The following is a 16,867-nucleotide window of genomic DNA, read 5'->3' as shown; positions in this document are numbered from 1 at the left end:
CAGATGTCAAAGGTATATTTTCTTGTTAATAGATTAATTTTGTTAATAGATTAATTCATCTTCTGTTGACTTTTCATATTTCAATTGCAACTACAGAAAGTTCATTTTCGACAATGAAAAATGTCAAAAGCCTTCATAACAATGGAGGATGAGTTTCTTATAGATAATCTTGTTGTTTATATTGAGAGAAAGATTGCTGAAACTTTTGATTCGAACTCTATATTTAGTGATTTTATTTCTTTGAAAGAACGTCGTGCACAATTTTAAGTAACGATATGATATTTCATCTTAATTGTTGGAATACGACTTCTTTTAAATCAATTGTCTATATGTTTAAATCGATTGTCATGTTGGAATAAGACTTCTTTTGAATTGACTATTAACATGTTTAAATCGATTCTTATGGTGGAATATTGTTTCTTCTTCTTTTGAATCGATTTTTTTTATGTTTAAATCGATTGTTATGTTGGAATGTTGCTTTTTTTTTTAATCGATTGTTTATATGTTTAAATCAATTGTTATGTAGCACGTCTAATTTTAGCTTGGCCCTCCCCAAGATTACCATCCTGGCTCCGCCACTAGGTTTATTCATGTTATATATATTCTAGTTTCGTGATAGAATTGGACGGTTATTTATGGTTGGCTTTGAGCTATGGTTTAATGGATATTTAGCCTTGTGATGCATGCAAGAACATACTATAATCATTTGGTATGTTACAATTTAGTCGATTTTGGCGGTCTTGTCAGTTCAGCAATAGTTTTTCTGTTTTATTTGTTGGTTCTCTATTTTTTAATTTCAAAACCGAAATGATCTAAAAAATTTACTTATATTATATTATATTATATTATTTGAAATATATTTATTTGTATAGTATATAATAAATATATTTCCTACTAAACTCAACCTAATAAACTTAAACTTAAATCACCAGCCCAATAACCTCTAAACTCATTAAATCTGATAAAACACAACCCGATAAAAAATAATAGTTGAACATTTAAAAATTTACTAAACAACCCTTATTTTTTAGAATTTATTGATTAATTTAATGATCATTTTGTAAATTTTATAATTAAATAACCAAAACAGAAATTTATTAATAGTCGGGTGGCTACTTGTAACAGCCCATTTTTAGTTAAAACGGAATAGTGGTTTTGAGACTACAAGTTCGATGTGTAAATAATTATTTTATTATTATTTTGAGGTCTACAGAGTAATAATATGATTGTATAAAAATTTCGTTAAGAAATTTTAACATTTGCATGCTCAATTTGATAAAAAAACTAAATCGCGTAAGGTGCAAAACTTGAGTTCTATAAGGTAAATGCACTAATTGGCTATTGAACCTTAATATAAGAGTACTTAAGTGGTAATTATGCCATTTTTGTGTTAGTGGACATTTATGACTTTGGTTTTATGGAAATTATTAAAGTTTTTAAAGGGTATAAAGGTAAATAGGTAATTAAGGTTAAAATTAATAAAACAAAAGCCATTTTTTATTTCATTCAGTTTCTTCCTCCATCGAAATTGAAGAATAGATAACACAATTAGGGATTTGAAAATTTTGGCTCAACCTCTAGCTTGCATGTAAGTGATTTTTGTCCCGTTTTTAATGATTTATTTATTTTTGGAGTCGTCGTAGCTTAATCTAACTAGCCCAGGGACTAATTTGTGAAACTGTTAAAGTATTAGGGTTTCACCATTGATGAATATGTATGTATTTTGATATTTGATGATAGAAAATGAATGGTTGTCGTTAGATAAACAACATTTATTAAGTGATTTTGAATGAAATTACAAATTAGGATTAAATTGAGAAATGTGATGAATTGTGGTAAAAGTGTGATGGGTTGCTACGAACATAGAAGAAATTCGGCTAGCATGGCTGTGGGTTAAATTGTATGAATTTGCATTTTGATGAGCTAGGGACTAAATTATAAAGAAGTTAAAAGTTTAGAGGTAAAAGTATAAATTTGCAGAAAATGTATTTCAGGCTGAATTGAATGGAATGAATACTAAATGGATTGAATTTGATTATTTAGACCAAGTTAAGCCTCACACAGGTCTAGATCGACGGACGGATAAAGTTTTGGACTAGTCGATCCTATTTCGTCGTTTTTGTGATTGAGGTAAGTTCGTATGTTAATAAGCATTAAAGTAATTGTGTTTTAAATACTTTATTATTGCATTCTTTATGAATACGACTTCTCAGAAATATTCAACAAAGATTTGGCAACATATGAAATCCTGGTTGAACCTTAGGAATAGATAGGATACAAATGACATGTCATTAGGGGTTATAGTGTTTTGGGTGTTGGTCTGTACGTTCTACCGATGGCTGAGTTTTTTGGCATGTATTGCGGTTACTCGTCAGCTTGTGTGAGCAGCACCGTGTAACTACGTCTTGACCGTCAGCTTGTGTGGGCAAACCTAGTGATAGTTCGAAAGTGGGCATCTATATGAGATAGGACATTGAGATGGTTTCGACCATGTTTAGGCACTTAGTGTGCAAGATTCTCGAGTATCTGATAGTATTCCAAATGGTTCCACAGGTAAAGATGGTGGTACGGGAATATAATGGTTGATACGAACCAGTTCAGGTATTTGTGGAAAGTATGATAAATAATTCATAGTTGATTTATTCAAATATGACTGATATGGTTACGATTATGTGCTAACCTTTGGATTTGGTTGTAACATACCTATGTTTACTTCTGCTTCTTTAAATTGTGAATGAATGGTAAGTTGTACTTATTAGCCATACGAGCTTACTAAGCTTAATTGCTTACTTTGTTTATTTTTCCGTGTTTTATAATGATTCGGAAGCTCGCTCATTTTGGAAATTGTCGGACATTGCATCACACTATCAAACTCTTATTTTGGTACTTTGGGACTTTATGTATTTTGGTTATATGGCATGTATAGGTTAGTTGGATAATGGAAGTCTATATGTATTATTATGTTTTAGCCATTGATGTGACTTGACAATATTATATGCTTTGGTATGTAAATATGTGTAAATGACCCTTTGATATGTGGTTTATAATTGCCATGTGAATGCCTTGTTATGAATTGATATTTAAAGTAGCAATTGGTTGAAATTGAGAAAGTATTAGCATGCTAAGTATAAGGTAAGATAATGTATATATGAAAGTGACCATTTAGGTGAGTTCTTGAAAGTGATATTGGCATGTTTTAAAATGGCAAATTGTGAAGTTTGTGAGCTTATGGTTTTTGGTATTGGTATTACATGATTTGGACTTGGTTGAGATTGGTGGAATGCTTATTGATGATATGGTCATATGCTACTTGATGTGTTTGGGTTGATGCAAATTTAGGTGAGAAAAATGGCTTGGAAAATAGCCTATTTTTGTCCACACGGGCAAAGACACGGGCGTGTGTCTCAGCCGTGTGTGACACAAGGTCAGGTGGCACGGCCATGTGTCCCCTCGTACTTATTTAGAAATCAAGGTAGTAGCTTCACACAGCCTAACACACGGGCATGTGGCTTGGCCGTGTGGTACAAGTCATATATCCTCTAGTTTTCACACGGCCTAGCACATGGCATGGCACACGGGCGTGTGAGGCCATTTCAAAGGGTACACGAGCCGGTCATACGGAAGTGTGGTTGGCTGTGTGACCCAAGTCAGAGTGTTACATGGGGTCAGACACGGGTTGAGACACGGTCATGTGATCCTATTTTGAATGTCCACACGGCCTGTGACACGGGCGTGTCTCTTGGCCATGTGAGACACACGACCAGGCTACACGGGCGTGTGTCCCCTGTACTTTGAAAATTTTTTCATCTTTTCCAAAATTTCCTTAAGTTCTCGATTTAGTCCCAACCACTTCTAATGCTTATTTTAAGCCCTGAGGGCTCGTATTAGGTACTATGTGATTGTATTTGAATGACTTCTATTTGGGTTCGAGAAATGTATATGAAAAGTATGATTATTTAATAAATAAGTCTAGTAATGCTCCGTAAACCTATTTCGGCGACGGATATGGGTTAGGGGTGTTACACTACTAGTATAGTTTGCTCTTTGACAAATATATAAAAATATCACATGTATTTGAAATTTTCAATAAATTTAACAATCTATATAGAATAAAACTGTATATAAGGTTTCAACCTTCAAAACAAAAAATGTATTGATTGATTGTTGATTTCAACTAATTTACCAATTAATGTTGGAAAAAAATTTATGTGAATAGGCCAATTTTAGAAAAAAAATATGGGAATGGGCCATTTTTTGAAAAAACGCTTCTAGTTGGAAGCATTTTTAAGTGATTTTGTAGGAAAAGCACTTCCAGTTGGAAGCGTTTTCAGTGTGTTGCCTGGAAAATGCTGGAAGTGTTTTTCCCCTAATGGTTAAAAAAAACGGCTACATTTTCAATGACTATTTAATTAGTTGTTGCCCTCCAAATGGTCAAAATTTTTTTACTATAACGCCCCATTTTATTTTTTTTCTAATTCAATCTCAACTCTCTCTCACATTCTTAATTCTCTCTCAAATTCCTCTCAATACCCACTTAAATTTACTAATTTTTTTTTGCTCTCTCTATTTTACTTATTTATTTATTTAAATTATCTCAACATTTTCTTAAATTATTTTTTCTAATACACATTATTTTGGGTTTTTTGAAATTATCAATGACAAATTGTCTAATCCGTCATGATAAGAACCACGCTTCTGTCGATTAATTGCAAATGCTAAGAATATTTCTTATTATATTTTAATGTTGTATAATTTTTATATTTTTTGTTATATTTGAATTTAATATTTTGTATTTTTTTCCTTGAATAGGCAGAAGATCAAATTTTGCAATCCAACATTTGTAATCTACCTGCTCCTCCATCACCCTTAATCGAACCATACTTGAGAGAAACTGGTTTTTCACACATGATCCTTGTAGATAGAGGGTGTAAGTTTAACCCGACACTCGTAAGCGTGTTGGTGGAAAGGTGGAGACCCGAGACGCACACTTTCCATCTTCCATGTAGCGAATGTACTATCACTTTAGAGGATATGCAATTAAAGCTCGGGTTACCAGTGGATGGGTTTGTAATGACTGGAACTATTCACGCTGATTGGAAAGTCGTATGTGATGAACTTTTAGGATTGGTTCAGGAGACAATTTTTGGAGGCCAGATAGAAATGACTTGGTTAAGAAGAATTTTTGGTGAGCTCGATGAGGATTTGACTGAAGTCAGTAGAGAATAACATGTTCAGGCTTACATCCTTATGATAATCAGGGGGTATCCTAATGCCAGATAAGTCATGAAATCTCATCCACTTTAAGGTGGTTGTTGAAACTCGTCAACTTTAGAGAAGCGGGCAAACTCAGTTGGGGGTCCGCTGTGTTGGCGACCTTGTACTGAGAAATGTGTCGGGCGATGTAACTATGGAAAATTAAAATTGGCGGTTGCATGCTACTACTACAGTTATAGGCACGGTATCGAGTGTCATTTTTACTTTCTGAAGCAAACTACCCTTACACGTTCCCACTCATAACAAGGTAAAATTCATTAGATAACCTATTTACCATGATAAAATAATTTAAAGTTAAAATGATTCTGTTAGACCAACGTTCTGAAGCAGAGGTAAGTATTTTTTTAATTTGAATTATTTTATTACGATATTTGACTTAAGATTTAATAGTATATATAACTATTTTTTTTTTATTTTAATATAGTTTGTATGGATGGCATATGAGGATCCGACAATTTGGGAATGCATCCTATCAAAATTCCTGGTGAATCCTAACATCTAGCACGTGAAGGTACCATTAGTAATTTACGCTACCGTGGAGATGCATGAGTTGGATAGGGTGTTGCGACAATTCGAGTTCAAACAATTGATTCCAGTGATACCTCAAGACCTCAATGATTTGCATCCTATTGACTTCCAAGGGAGGCCGAATTAGAATTGGATTAGATTCCACGCGAATATATCAACATGTGGATAATCGGTACGAGTTTTTACCTCCTCGTGAGGCCATTTTTACTTTGGAGTTAGCTTGCTATCCGGAGTACATGCCTTGGTTTAAGCTTGTTGGCAAGCCATACTTGCTGAGCGAAGAAGATAGGAGTAGGCAACTACATATGAGGAGACTATGACGGCCGCCGACACATCCAAGATCTGGTAAGGTGGGTCTGTTAAAAACACATATACACAATTTTAAAAAAAGTCGGGTAATCGAAAAAATTAATTGAACAAACCAATTGATATTGGTCTGGCTTTTTCGATTTTCTTAAGAATGGTCAATCGGTTCGATTTTGATAGGTTTAGGTCCGTTAAGTCGGTCTCAAAATTTTTTTTGACAAAACTGATTACTCACTTCTAACTAATTTAAATTATAGGTACTTCTATTCAAAGTATTGATACAAATAGGGGAAATATCAATACCTTTCAAATTTGTATATGAAATTAACAAATTAGTGGCTAAAATGTTACAATAACTAAGTTAAGTATTGGTACGTCTAAGAGTTGTACTGATTCCTTGACTCCTATACTTGGACAACTTATATTTTGATTGTTTTAAATAATAGGAAGCTCGTTTTATATCTCAAAACCTTGTAAATGATTCAATATGATTCCAAAATATGTTTGAAAGCTTTGAAAATGTCAAAAATGCTTTCGATAGGATTTTATTAAGTTAAATAAATAATAATTTTATTAAAATAAATATGGTAAATGCATAAAAAGTGTTATAATAACATTTTTTATTTGTCACGATGATTGAATCAAGTAAATGATATCATCTAATATAATGGATTAAACAGGTTTTGAAGGAAAAGATGATTAATAGCAATTACAATGCACTAATAAGTGAAATTTATTGTTGTGGACACTCATAAAGTGACTTGTATCCCTCATATTTGTATTCTTACCACTTATTTTCTTCAAAGTTGTTATGTATAGAAAAAATATTTAATTTCTGATGCATGGGATAAAGGGCCTACTTATCCTCTTCACCATGTCATGATCAACACTAGGAGTTAAATAATTTGTATTTTTAGACACTTTTGAATAATCACTTTAATAAATTTTTATTTAAATAATATTATTATTTCAAATAAGATTGAGGCCATAAGAGAGATAAAAGGCATTTAGAGTATTGTTTTTAAAAACACTTATTTTTGAGATAGAAGTATTATTAAATAAAATGTTTTTGAGTTTTTTAAAAGTGTTTTGTAAACATATTTCTTTAACCAAAATAAGAAACAGAAAATTTTAACTGTACTTTTTAATTTAAGAAGTAATGCTAAACAAAGTCTTATAATTATATAAAAAATTTAAGCATTTAAATATATTTAAGTTATATATATTTAAAAATTAATACAATTATTAAAGATTAACTTTTATTTTTTATAAAAAGCCAATATATATATGTATATATAAAATACAAGTATAAATCACTTGAATTGAATTTTTAAGTATAAGCAATATTTAACAGAGTTTTAAATTGGGTTTGGCTCATAAACACTTAATATCTTCACTTCTTTTAAAATTCACTTCTGCACTTAGGAGTTGAATTAAAAAAAGGTGAAATTAAAAAGTAAATTAATCTTTTTTTAATTTTATTTATTTGTATTATTAAAAATTAGTCGTTATTATGAGGTACAAGTGGCAAGCCATATGTAGCAGTCTAATTATTTCATCAACCATATCAATTTTTAACAGTTGAAATGCTGAAAATCTTAATATGTATGAATAGTTTGCTCATTTATCTAACTTATAAAAATCAATTTATCCATTTTTGAGTAAAATGAATAAAATATAATTTAACTTCTAATTAAAGGGTCTCCATGATACTTATACCAATATGTAATGTCATTTGAGGCAAGTATTGGACTTTTAAAAATTTGAAAGATAATTTAATAAAATGATAAACTATATTAATATCACTTAACTAACAAAGAATTTCATTTTTTTGTTATCTAATTATAAAAATTACAAAATAGTCATCTAACTATTAATGTTTTTCTTAGTTAACCAACTATGAAAAATTATAAAATAGTTATTTAAGTATTTAATTTTATATTTTTTCATCTAATTATCTTGGATTTCAGGTATTTTATTTTTATATAAGTTAATTGGTGACAAAAAAACAAATTAAATAATTATTTTATAATTTTTATAATTAAATAATAAAAAGAAATTTATTAATAGTGTGGGTAATAGATTACCGTTTGATAAATATATAAAAATATCACATGTATTTGAAAATTTCAATAAATTTAATAATCTAAATAGAATTGGATATAATAAGTCTTAAAACTTCAAAACCAAAAATGTATTAATTGATTGCTGATTTCACCTTTTCTGTTTTATTTTTATATTTTTAAAAAAATTACTTTTGGTTCTCTCTCTTTCCACCTGCAGTTCAGTCCTTCAGCGCTCTCTCTGACATACGCACCCAAAAAAAATCCAAAATATATTTTTTTTGAAAAAAGTATCATTTTCTTTTGAAAAAAGTATCATTTTCTAGTTTTATTTCTATAACTTAACTAATAGCAGCTCCAGACGAAAGGAACATTTTTGGGATGAGAGTTTGGCTTAAGAAACCAGAGATCTGGTGAAGTAAAAAGCTAGGGTTTTTAGCTTTACAAAGTTTCATTTTTTATTTATAAAAGAATTTTAATGTGAAAAAGAAGTAAGATCTGAGCTTCATGAAGCCCTTCTGAGTAAAGGGTAGTTCTGTTTTTTTTTTTTTTTTTGGTTATTTTTAACTTAGGTTTAGAAACTTCTGGTGGAGAAAAGGGGGGGGGGGGGTGGGGGGTGGGTTTTTTCCCTTCTTTTGCTTTTAACTATGGATGATGTTATAAGAATCCTCAATGTTCTTCAATAATTAGGGTACTTGTAGTTTCCTTTTTCAACTACTCTTTTTTTTTTTTGTTTGAATAGAAAAAAAAATACCCCTTTTTTGTTTTTAGATTTTAAGAATGAGACTCTCTTCATCAGGGTTGAATCAGCAAACTCAGGAAGGTATCTGCTTTTTAGCTTTTTTCTAGTAGTTTCCTTAAGCATAGAGCTGAATGAACGTTTATTTTATTTTTTCGAAATTATGAAATTGAGAAATATTTTTGTACAGGGGAGAAGAAATGTTTGAATTCTGAACTTTGGCATGCATGTGCTGGTCCTTTGGTGTCTCTTCCACCTGTTGGAAGCCGAGTTGTTTACTTTCCACAAGGTCATAGTGAACAGGTAAGTATGCCTGCATCGTTTATCATAGTTTACTAGCAGAAGTTTTTTAATGATTATACAGAGTTTAAGAAGCTATGTAAGGATGGTATATAATTTCTTTTCCCATTGATATGTAGTGATATGATTTTCTTGGGCCTACCATTTTAGTATTGCTGAATTTATCCCCACTTTTCTTGTTGTTAATGCATGAATTGCTGGTGAAGCTCCTCAAAAGGAACAGCAGTCTATAAGGAAATGTATATTCATCTGATATTTTAGCCTACTTTTGGTGTTTATGATTCCCTCTGCAGGTTGCTGCTTCTACTAACAAGGAAGTAGATGCTCATATACCGAACTATCCGAGCTTACCCCACAACTTATCTGTCAGCTTCACAATGTGACCATGCATGTAAGTTAAATGCCTGTATAGACTACCTTGGTTTTTATGGAACTTTAGTTGGTTGCTTATCAAGTCTTTTATTCTTTCAAGTACAGGCAGATGTGGAAACAGATGAAGTGTATGCTCAAATGACCTTGCAGCCACTGAGTCCAGTATGGAACTTAAACTTTGTTCGAAGATTTAGTGCTTGGTAATCTTTTCTTTTTCTTGTTTCTTGACTTGAAAGCATTCTTGTAGCAAGAGCAAAAGGATGTCTACCTACTGCCTGCAGAACTAGGTGCTCCCAGCAAACAGCCAACCAATTATTTTTGTAAAACACTAACAGCAAGTGACACTAGCACTCATGGAGGATTCTCTGTTCCGCGCCGTGCTGCTGAGAAAGTCTTTCCTCCTCTTGTAAGTTTTAGTTGGTTACAAGCAATTCAATTAACTAGCTTCTGCTTTTACTTGAATTATTGCACGTTGACTTTGTAACTAGTTTTTTCTAAAGTAAATATTTATTGTACCTTCAGGACTACACCCAGCAACCACCAGCTCAAGAGTTGATTGCCAGGGATCTTCATGACAATGAGTGGAAATTTAGACATATATTTCGAGGCGAGTGATTAAAATAGCTTTTTTCAAATGTGTTCCAACTTTGTTTTTTTGATGACTTCCGAATTTTGATGATCTCATTGTTTTATTTGTCATTGTATTTATTTATTTTTGTATTAAGCTTATATTCAGTTTATTAACTTTATGGTGTGCTGTAACATTTCTTAACCGTTTGGTGTTTTATATGGTTGTTTCTAGAAGTTTTAAACAATAATTCACAAAGATAGATTTAGTTGATGAGCCAGGATATATCCTTGTTATATTCTGTATTAGTTATTGCTCTGGTTAAATCGTGGCTAAGAATCTTTGGACCTGAGATTTAGTTATTTTCTTTACGGTTACGTCTGAATCTTACAAATGAAGTTTTTTCTGATGAATAAGGAAAAAATATTGGATGGGATATTTCTTAATAAGATATTACAAATAATGCTTTCACGTTGTTTGTTTTGCTGGTTGTATGCTCTGTTTATGCTGAGTCCACATGTCCATTTTTTAGTAAGTTTTAGTTGTTTCTCACCTTTCACTTGTTCAGGCATCTTTTTCTGGACTGAAATATTGGTTCATGTTGGTCATAGCACATTGTGAAGTATGATGATCTTCGCAAGTAAATGTAATCCACTCTTTTTGAATTATATGCTTCAGATGTGGTGGATGTGTTGGATGGAAATGAAACTTATTTCTGTCAGTTTTCCATAATCGATTTATCTTTATAATCTTCATGATGTGGCTTTGATGAGACTAAGTCTGCAGGTCCTTTTCCATTCATAAGAAAATGAGGGGATGCAAATATTTAATCAGCTGTCTATGTTGGGGCTTTTGTTGAGAACATTTAATACTCATGTCTATTAACTGGTAGCAATTCTGTGAGAATAACATCTGAGAACTTGGGAATATTTCTAATATGCACGATTTACTTGATGAGATCCAATGTTGTATGAAATTGGAGATGGATTCTTTTTTGATGAAAAGGTTTTGGATTTCAATGGTTGCATTTCCAACTATTAATCAGTTTGTCTCTGCTCTCATATGCAGGGCAGCCAAAGAGGCATCTTCTTACAACTGGGTGGAGTGTTTTTGTAAGTGCAAAGAGACTAGTTGCCGGTGACTCAGTCCTTTTTATCTGGTAAATAGTTTTATTTGGTGACTTAGTCCTTTGCTCTTTGATTGACTGTATTCTGATAATAGCTTTCAAATCCCTGATGGGACTTGAATCAATCTAGTGAAATCATCCTGCTTGGTTTGGCAGCAAAACAAATATGAATGCATGTTTTTTGGCATATGGATATATTTTCTATGTTTTTCATTTCTGAAGTGATGAGCCTAGTGTGGCATGCATTGCTCTGTTCACTAAAAGTGCCAATTGAGTGGGTTGGGTCACTTCTGGCAGTAAAAATTGGGTCATTTTATGTTTGGGTTGCTTTAGGTTCAAGATATTTTGTAATTGAACTGTTTTTAATTTTAGTTCTGGTCGTTCTGGGCAACTTTCCTTGGTCAAATTGCTTTGGTCTGGTTTTCAGTTTTGGTTCAGCATTGCTAGCTCTAGGGTGCACATTTATATGTTGACAGTTACTGCTTTACTGCTGTTTCTTGTCGTGTTACTGATCAATGAGCTTGCTAAACAGTCAATAATCTTTCTGATTCCTATTCCGTTTTTTTGGTTCTCTTACCAGGAATGATAAGAATCAATTGTTGTTGGGTATACGGAGAGCAAACCGTCCTCAGACTGTTATGCCTTCTTCAGTTTTATCAAGTGATAGCATGCACATTGGTCTTCTTGCTGCTGCAGCTCATGCGGCTGCGACCAATAGCCGTTTTACTATATTTTACAACCCAAGGTCAACTACCTAATACTAGTTGAGAAAGGCTGATGCTTAGTACAACAAAGACTTGTTCATTAACAGTAGCTTGATTGCAGGGCTAGTCCTTCAGAGTTTGTCATTCCTCTTGCCAAGTATGTTAAAGCTATCTCTCACACCCGGATTTCTGTAGGCATGCGGTTTAGAATGCTGTTTGAGACAGAAGAGTCAAGTGTCCGACGGTAGGTCTTAGTTTTCTGAATGTTTTCTTGCTTCCCCAAATTGTTTATAGTTTATGGTGTTGTGTTCCACAGTAATGGTTTATATTCGTCAAGTAAATACTTATATTTTTTATCAGTGAATTGACTTTAGTGTCATTGACAAATATAGGTGGTCAATTGTTTAACAATTTTTTTTTAAGCAGATACATGGGTACAATAACTGGCATTAGTGACTTAGATCCTGTTCGCTGGCCAAATTCGCATTGGCGCTCTGTTAAGGTTTTTTGAAGTTTCTAAGTCTATTGTATTTTTGATATTTGATCTTTTTGTCCCCTTCAAATTGGCTTCGAAGACAATGCGTTCATTGCTGTCTGACATGAAAGCTTTTACTATTTCCAGGTTGGCTGGGATGAATCCACTGCAGGAGAGAGGCAGCCAAGAGTTTCCTTGTGGGAGGTTGAACCGTTAACAACCTTCCCTATGTATCCATCTCCCTTCCCCCTGCGGCTGAAGCGACCATGGCCGTCTGCACTACCCTCCTTCCATGGTATGCTAAAACTGTTGCTATTTGATGATTGGAGTTGCACAGAATATCTTCTTTACCTGGCGTTTCCCTTTTCTGTACTGAATCAGTTTAGTTTTTTGTTATCAGCTTTCAAAGACGGTGATATGAGCATTAATTCCCAATTGATGTGGCTTCAAGGTGGGGTCGGGGATCAAGGACTTCAGTCTTTAAACTTCCAAGGATTTGGAGTTGCACCTTGGATGCAACCAAGGCTTGATACTTCTTCAATACCAGGTGTACAACCTGATCTTTACCAAGCAATGGTGACTGCAGCACTTCAGGATATGAGGACAGTTGATTCCTCCAAAATAGGCTCTCAATCTCTCTTGCAATGCCAGCAAAACCAGAGCACATCCACTGGGCTGCCTGCTCTAGTTCAGAGGCAAATGTTACAACAGTCCCAAACACAAAATGGGTTTCTTCCAAGTTTTCAGGAGAATCAGACTGCTTCACAGGTTCAACTTCTGCAGCAGTTGCAGTGCCCCAATTTGTACAGTGACCAGCGACAAAAGCAGCAGCAGCAACAGTCTCAAGAAACACAGCAACTGCCACCTGTTCCACAGCAGATTTCTAATGTAATCCCTGCTTTTCCTTCTGTGTCAGCCAACCAAGCGCAGTCATCTCTGCCAGCTGTTGATTCACAATGCCAGCAGTCGACATTTTCCGACCATCTTGGGAACTCCGTAGCTACATCTGATGTTTCTTCTATGCAAAGTATCTTAGGTTCATTATCCCAGATGGGAGCTTCCCATTTACTCAACTTGAATGGATCAAACCCAATTCTCTCTTCTTCTACTTTCTTGTCCAAGCCTGCAGCTATTGAACCACGGCTTTCATCCGGAGTGGCCAACTCTGTACTTCCCCAGGTTGAACAGTTGGGAACTGCACAATCAAATGCAGCTGAACTTAACAACTTATTACCTCCATTTCCTGGAAGGGAGTATTCTGCTTACCACAATGCAACTGATCCACAGAACAATCTTCTCTTTGGGGTTAGCATTGATTCCTCGTCTCTTATGCTGCATCATGGGATGACAAACCCGAAAAGCATCAGAAATGAGAATGATTCGATGTCCCTTCCGTACGCTGCTTCAAATTTCACAAGTGCTTCTGGCACAGATTTTCCTCTTAATTCAGACATGACTACCTCAAGTTGTGTCGATGAATCAGGTTACTTGCAGTCCTCTGAAAATGTGGACCAAGTAAACCCTCCAACTGGAACCTTTGTCAAGGTAATAGCATTTTCCCTTATATTTTCAAATGTATCTTTGATTATTTTTAGATTGGTCAAATATGTGGAGCTGTCTTATCTAGTTAGTATGGCATATAAATCAATTCATTTAGTTATCACAAAGTTGTGTATTGGTCATACTTTATTGGATTTGATGATATCTGTTGGAGACTGTCTAAACCTCATAACTGGTCTCATGGCATGTGATTCTCATGGTTTTCTATCTTATGCGTGTTCACAGGTTCACAAGTCGGGGTCCTTTGGGCGCTCATTGGATATTTCCAAGTTTGGCAGCTATGATGAGCTGCGCTGTGAGCTTGCTCGACTATTTGGCCTTGAAGGCCAATTAGAGGACCCTCAGAGATCAGGCTGGCAGCTTGTATTTGTTGACAGGGAGAACGATATTCTTCTCCTTGGTGATGACCCATGGCAGTAAGTTCCAAACTGCACTATTTATTCTTGAAAGAATTGTATGGACTATTAAAGATAGCTGTGAAAAAACCTCTGTATTATTATTGTTTCAAATTTCTTGATGATAGCTCTCATTATTGCTTATTCTAGCTATGTTTGTTGAAATATTGCATCTATGAAGATACCGTGATACTGAAAATGGAGTAGTCGGTTTAAATGGATGTAGGAATATGCTCAGTGGATTATCAGGTCCAGAAAGATCTAACAACTTGTTGATAGTCTCCTACACTTGGTTCCTAAGAATAGGAAACTTCTAAAATTGCATCTATGGTACTAGTCTACAAGCGACTAAAATTATGGAAGAGAAGGCATTGCCTACCATGGGGGGAAGTGGGGACCATAAGTCTAGAACTACACATTTTATGTTCGGAAAGTTGAGTGTTTAGAAGACTAGAAGTACTGGAAAATATATTTTATGGTATTTACTAGAATTTAGATATAAAATTTGAGGTATCAATCGAAGGTAAACCAGAAAATTATTTTCGGTGTTCTTAATGTGCTGTATAGAATTAAAAGTATTTGTTGATGCTAAACAGTCTCAAGCAAATGAACAGGTTAAGGAAGGGTATAAAAGTACCATGGAGGCTCTTGAAGTAGGAATCAGATTGCATTTTGCCCCCTTTACTAAATAATTGGTAAATTAGTCTTTGTATGTTAGATCAAAGAGAAAATTGATTATTTTTGTTAAAAAATTCATCTATTTCTACTGTTAGAAACTGGCATTGTTGATAGATTAATCAAAAAGTTACACACGGCATGCCATGTGCACCTTATTCTAATATATAGGGATCAGTTTTTAACAGTAGAAATGAATGGAATTTTTAATGGGATTAGTTTGCTCGTTGATCTAATATACATTGGTTAAGACTTTTATGGTACATTTACCGAGGTTGAAGGTATGATTGGATGCTATGCCAGTCATTAGTCTTCACTAGAGTCGAGTCTGTATTACCAATCTAAAATACTTGGGAGTTATCTAGTTGAGTCTAGTTTGCATTCCTAGTACATTGGCGTTATAGTTTAATGTGTTTCAAGGTTTTCTTTGTTCTTTTGTGATCATCAGGGAATTCGTGAACAATGTGTGGTATATCAAGATACTATCCCCACTTGAAGTACAACAAATGGGGAAAGGTCAGAATCCTGCTACTTCTATTCCGAACCAAAGGCTTACCACCACCACCGCTACCACCACCAGCAGCAATGGCAACCACTGCGATGACTACATGAGCAGACAGGACTTGAGAAGTTCTGTTGCATCAATGGGGTCTCTTGAATACTAAATGAAAATCATCCTCAGGAATGAATAAAGTTTTAGAGGAAATGAAAATGGAAAGTTGAAGGTGATAAATCATGAATGTTGTAGGTGTTATATGGTACTGTTAGTAATATGTAAGCATATCTATTGATACAACATCAATTGAAGATTTACCCTTGCTGCCTGGGACCTAGGTTGATATTGAAGCTTTTATGTCAAGACTACTACTGTACTGTTGGGAAAATTATAAGTGGAAATATGATTCTCCGACTCTACATTATTCTAATAGTACTTATGAGTACCAAGGTTTATATATGTAATTATATAACTAATATTTTAAGTCTTGTTCAATTTATCATGAAACTTTTTAACCAATGTGATAGAAATATCATATTTGATCGAGAATATCTTTTTCTTACAGTGTTTTACGTTAAAAAATATTTGGGTAAAATATATTTCAGGTCACTCAACTTTTAGGAAACATTTAAAATAGTTACTTTCTTGTTGGAAATTTTAACTTGAACGTCACTTTTAAAGAATTGATATGTGGTATACCCTAGTATATTTTAATTTTTTTATATTTATTTTTAAATATTTTATTGTACAGGACACTTTTTAATATAACTTGTAGAATAAAGATTTTCTTGTTGGTTTATCAAATAATTATTAAAAAAATTAAGAAAATAAAGTCTTAAAAGATTAATATACATAAATAGAGGTTAAAAATCTCTTTTCTTCTTTCTAAATAAATAAATAAAATTAAAAAATATTTTATAACTTTTAGATTTTTTGAAAATACTTATTTATATATTTTTAAAATTTTTAGAATTAAGATTAAATTGAGATAATATGTAAATATTGAGGGTAAATTTTATTAAAAATTATAAATAAAGTGACACAATATGTAAAAATTGAGGACTAAATTTGATATTATATCAATTTCAAATTGTCATCTTACCCTCTCATCAAATAGTTGATGGCACCTAACGGAAATGAATAAAAAAAATTGATTAGTTGGATGATCATTTTAAAAATTTTAAAAATTAAGTGAAAAAAAAAACTTGAATATGATTGAGAGACCCTTAGTGTATTTTACCTAAAATATTTAAAAATATTTATTTATTTAAAATACATGCATAATT

General features: G+C 33.1%; 1 protein-coding gene and 1 long non-coding RNA gene across 3 annotated transcripts in view; both read left to right on the top strand.

The window, feature by feature from the left end:
• LOC128280733 (uncharacterized) overlaps nucleotides 1-16,867 on the top strand; it is an 88,058-nt gene that overhangs the window by 68,555 nt on the left and 2,636 nt on the right. The window lies entirely within an intron of this gene.
• LOC108456997 (auxin response factor 6-like) lies at nucleotides 9,106-16,011 on the top strand. 2 transcript variants are annotated; one of them, XM_053019035.1, is made up of 13 exons: nucleotides 9,106-9,213; nucleotides 9,504-9,601; nucleotides 9,683-9,744; nucleotides 9,830-9,988; nucleotides 10,105-10,189; nucleotides 11,219-11,309; nucleotides 11,857-12,021; nucleotides 12,102-12,224; nucleotides 12,407-12,482; nucleotides 12,603-12,750; nucleotides 12,856-14,000; nucleotides 14,241-14,431; nucleotides 15,534-16,011. In XM_053019035.1, exons 2-13 carry the CDS (start codon nucleotides 9,532-9,534, stop codon nucleotides 15,748-15,750), a joined length of 2,532 nt encoding a protein of 843 aa, XP_052874995.1. In that variant the 5' UTR covers nucleotides 9,106-9,213; nucleotides 9,504-9,531; the 3' UTR covers nucleotides 15,751-16,011. The 2 variants fall into 2 exon arrangements, with proteins under 2 accessions (XP_052874995.1, XP_017611274.2); XM_017755785.2 differs by having other exon boundaries at nucleotides 9,198-9,213; nucleotides 9,688-9,744.

Source organism: Gossypium arboreum, chromosome 9, assembly GCF_025698485.1.
Source record: "Gossypium arboreum isolate Shixiya-1 chromosome 9, ASM2569848v2, whole genome shotgun sequence".
Classification (NCBI taxonomy): Eukaryota; Viridiplantae; Streptophyta; class Magnoliopsida; order Malvales; family Malvaceae; genus Gossypium; species Gossypium arboreum.
The sequence above is the reverse complement of the archived record's forward strand: the minus strand, read 5'-3'. Positions and strand labels throughout refer to the sequence as shown.

What these genes read in the sequence shown, in the direction of transcription:
- LOC108456997 (XM_053019035.1), top strand. Translation starts at nt 9,532, where the DNA reads ATGCTCATATACCGAACTATCCGAGCTTACCCCACAACTTATCTGTCA. An exon ending in CCTTGCAGCCACTGAGTCCA is followed by an intron (nt 9,745 to 9,829) that starts GTATGGAACTTA and finishes GCATTCTTGTAG; the next exon opens with CAAGAGCAAAAGGATGTCTA. An exon ending in AGAAAGTCTTTCCTCCTCTT is followed by an intron (nt 9,989 to 10,104) that starts GTAAGTTTTAGT and finishes TTGTACCTTCAG; the next exon opens with GACTACACCCAGCAACCACC.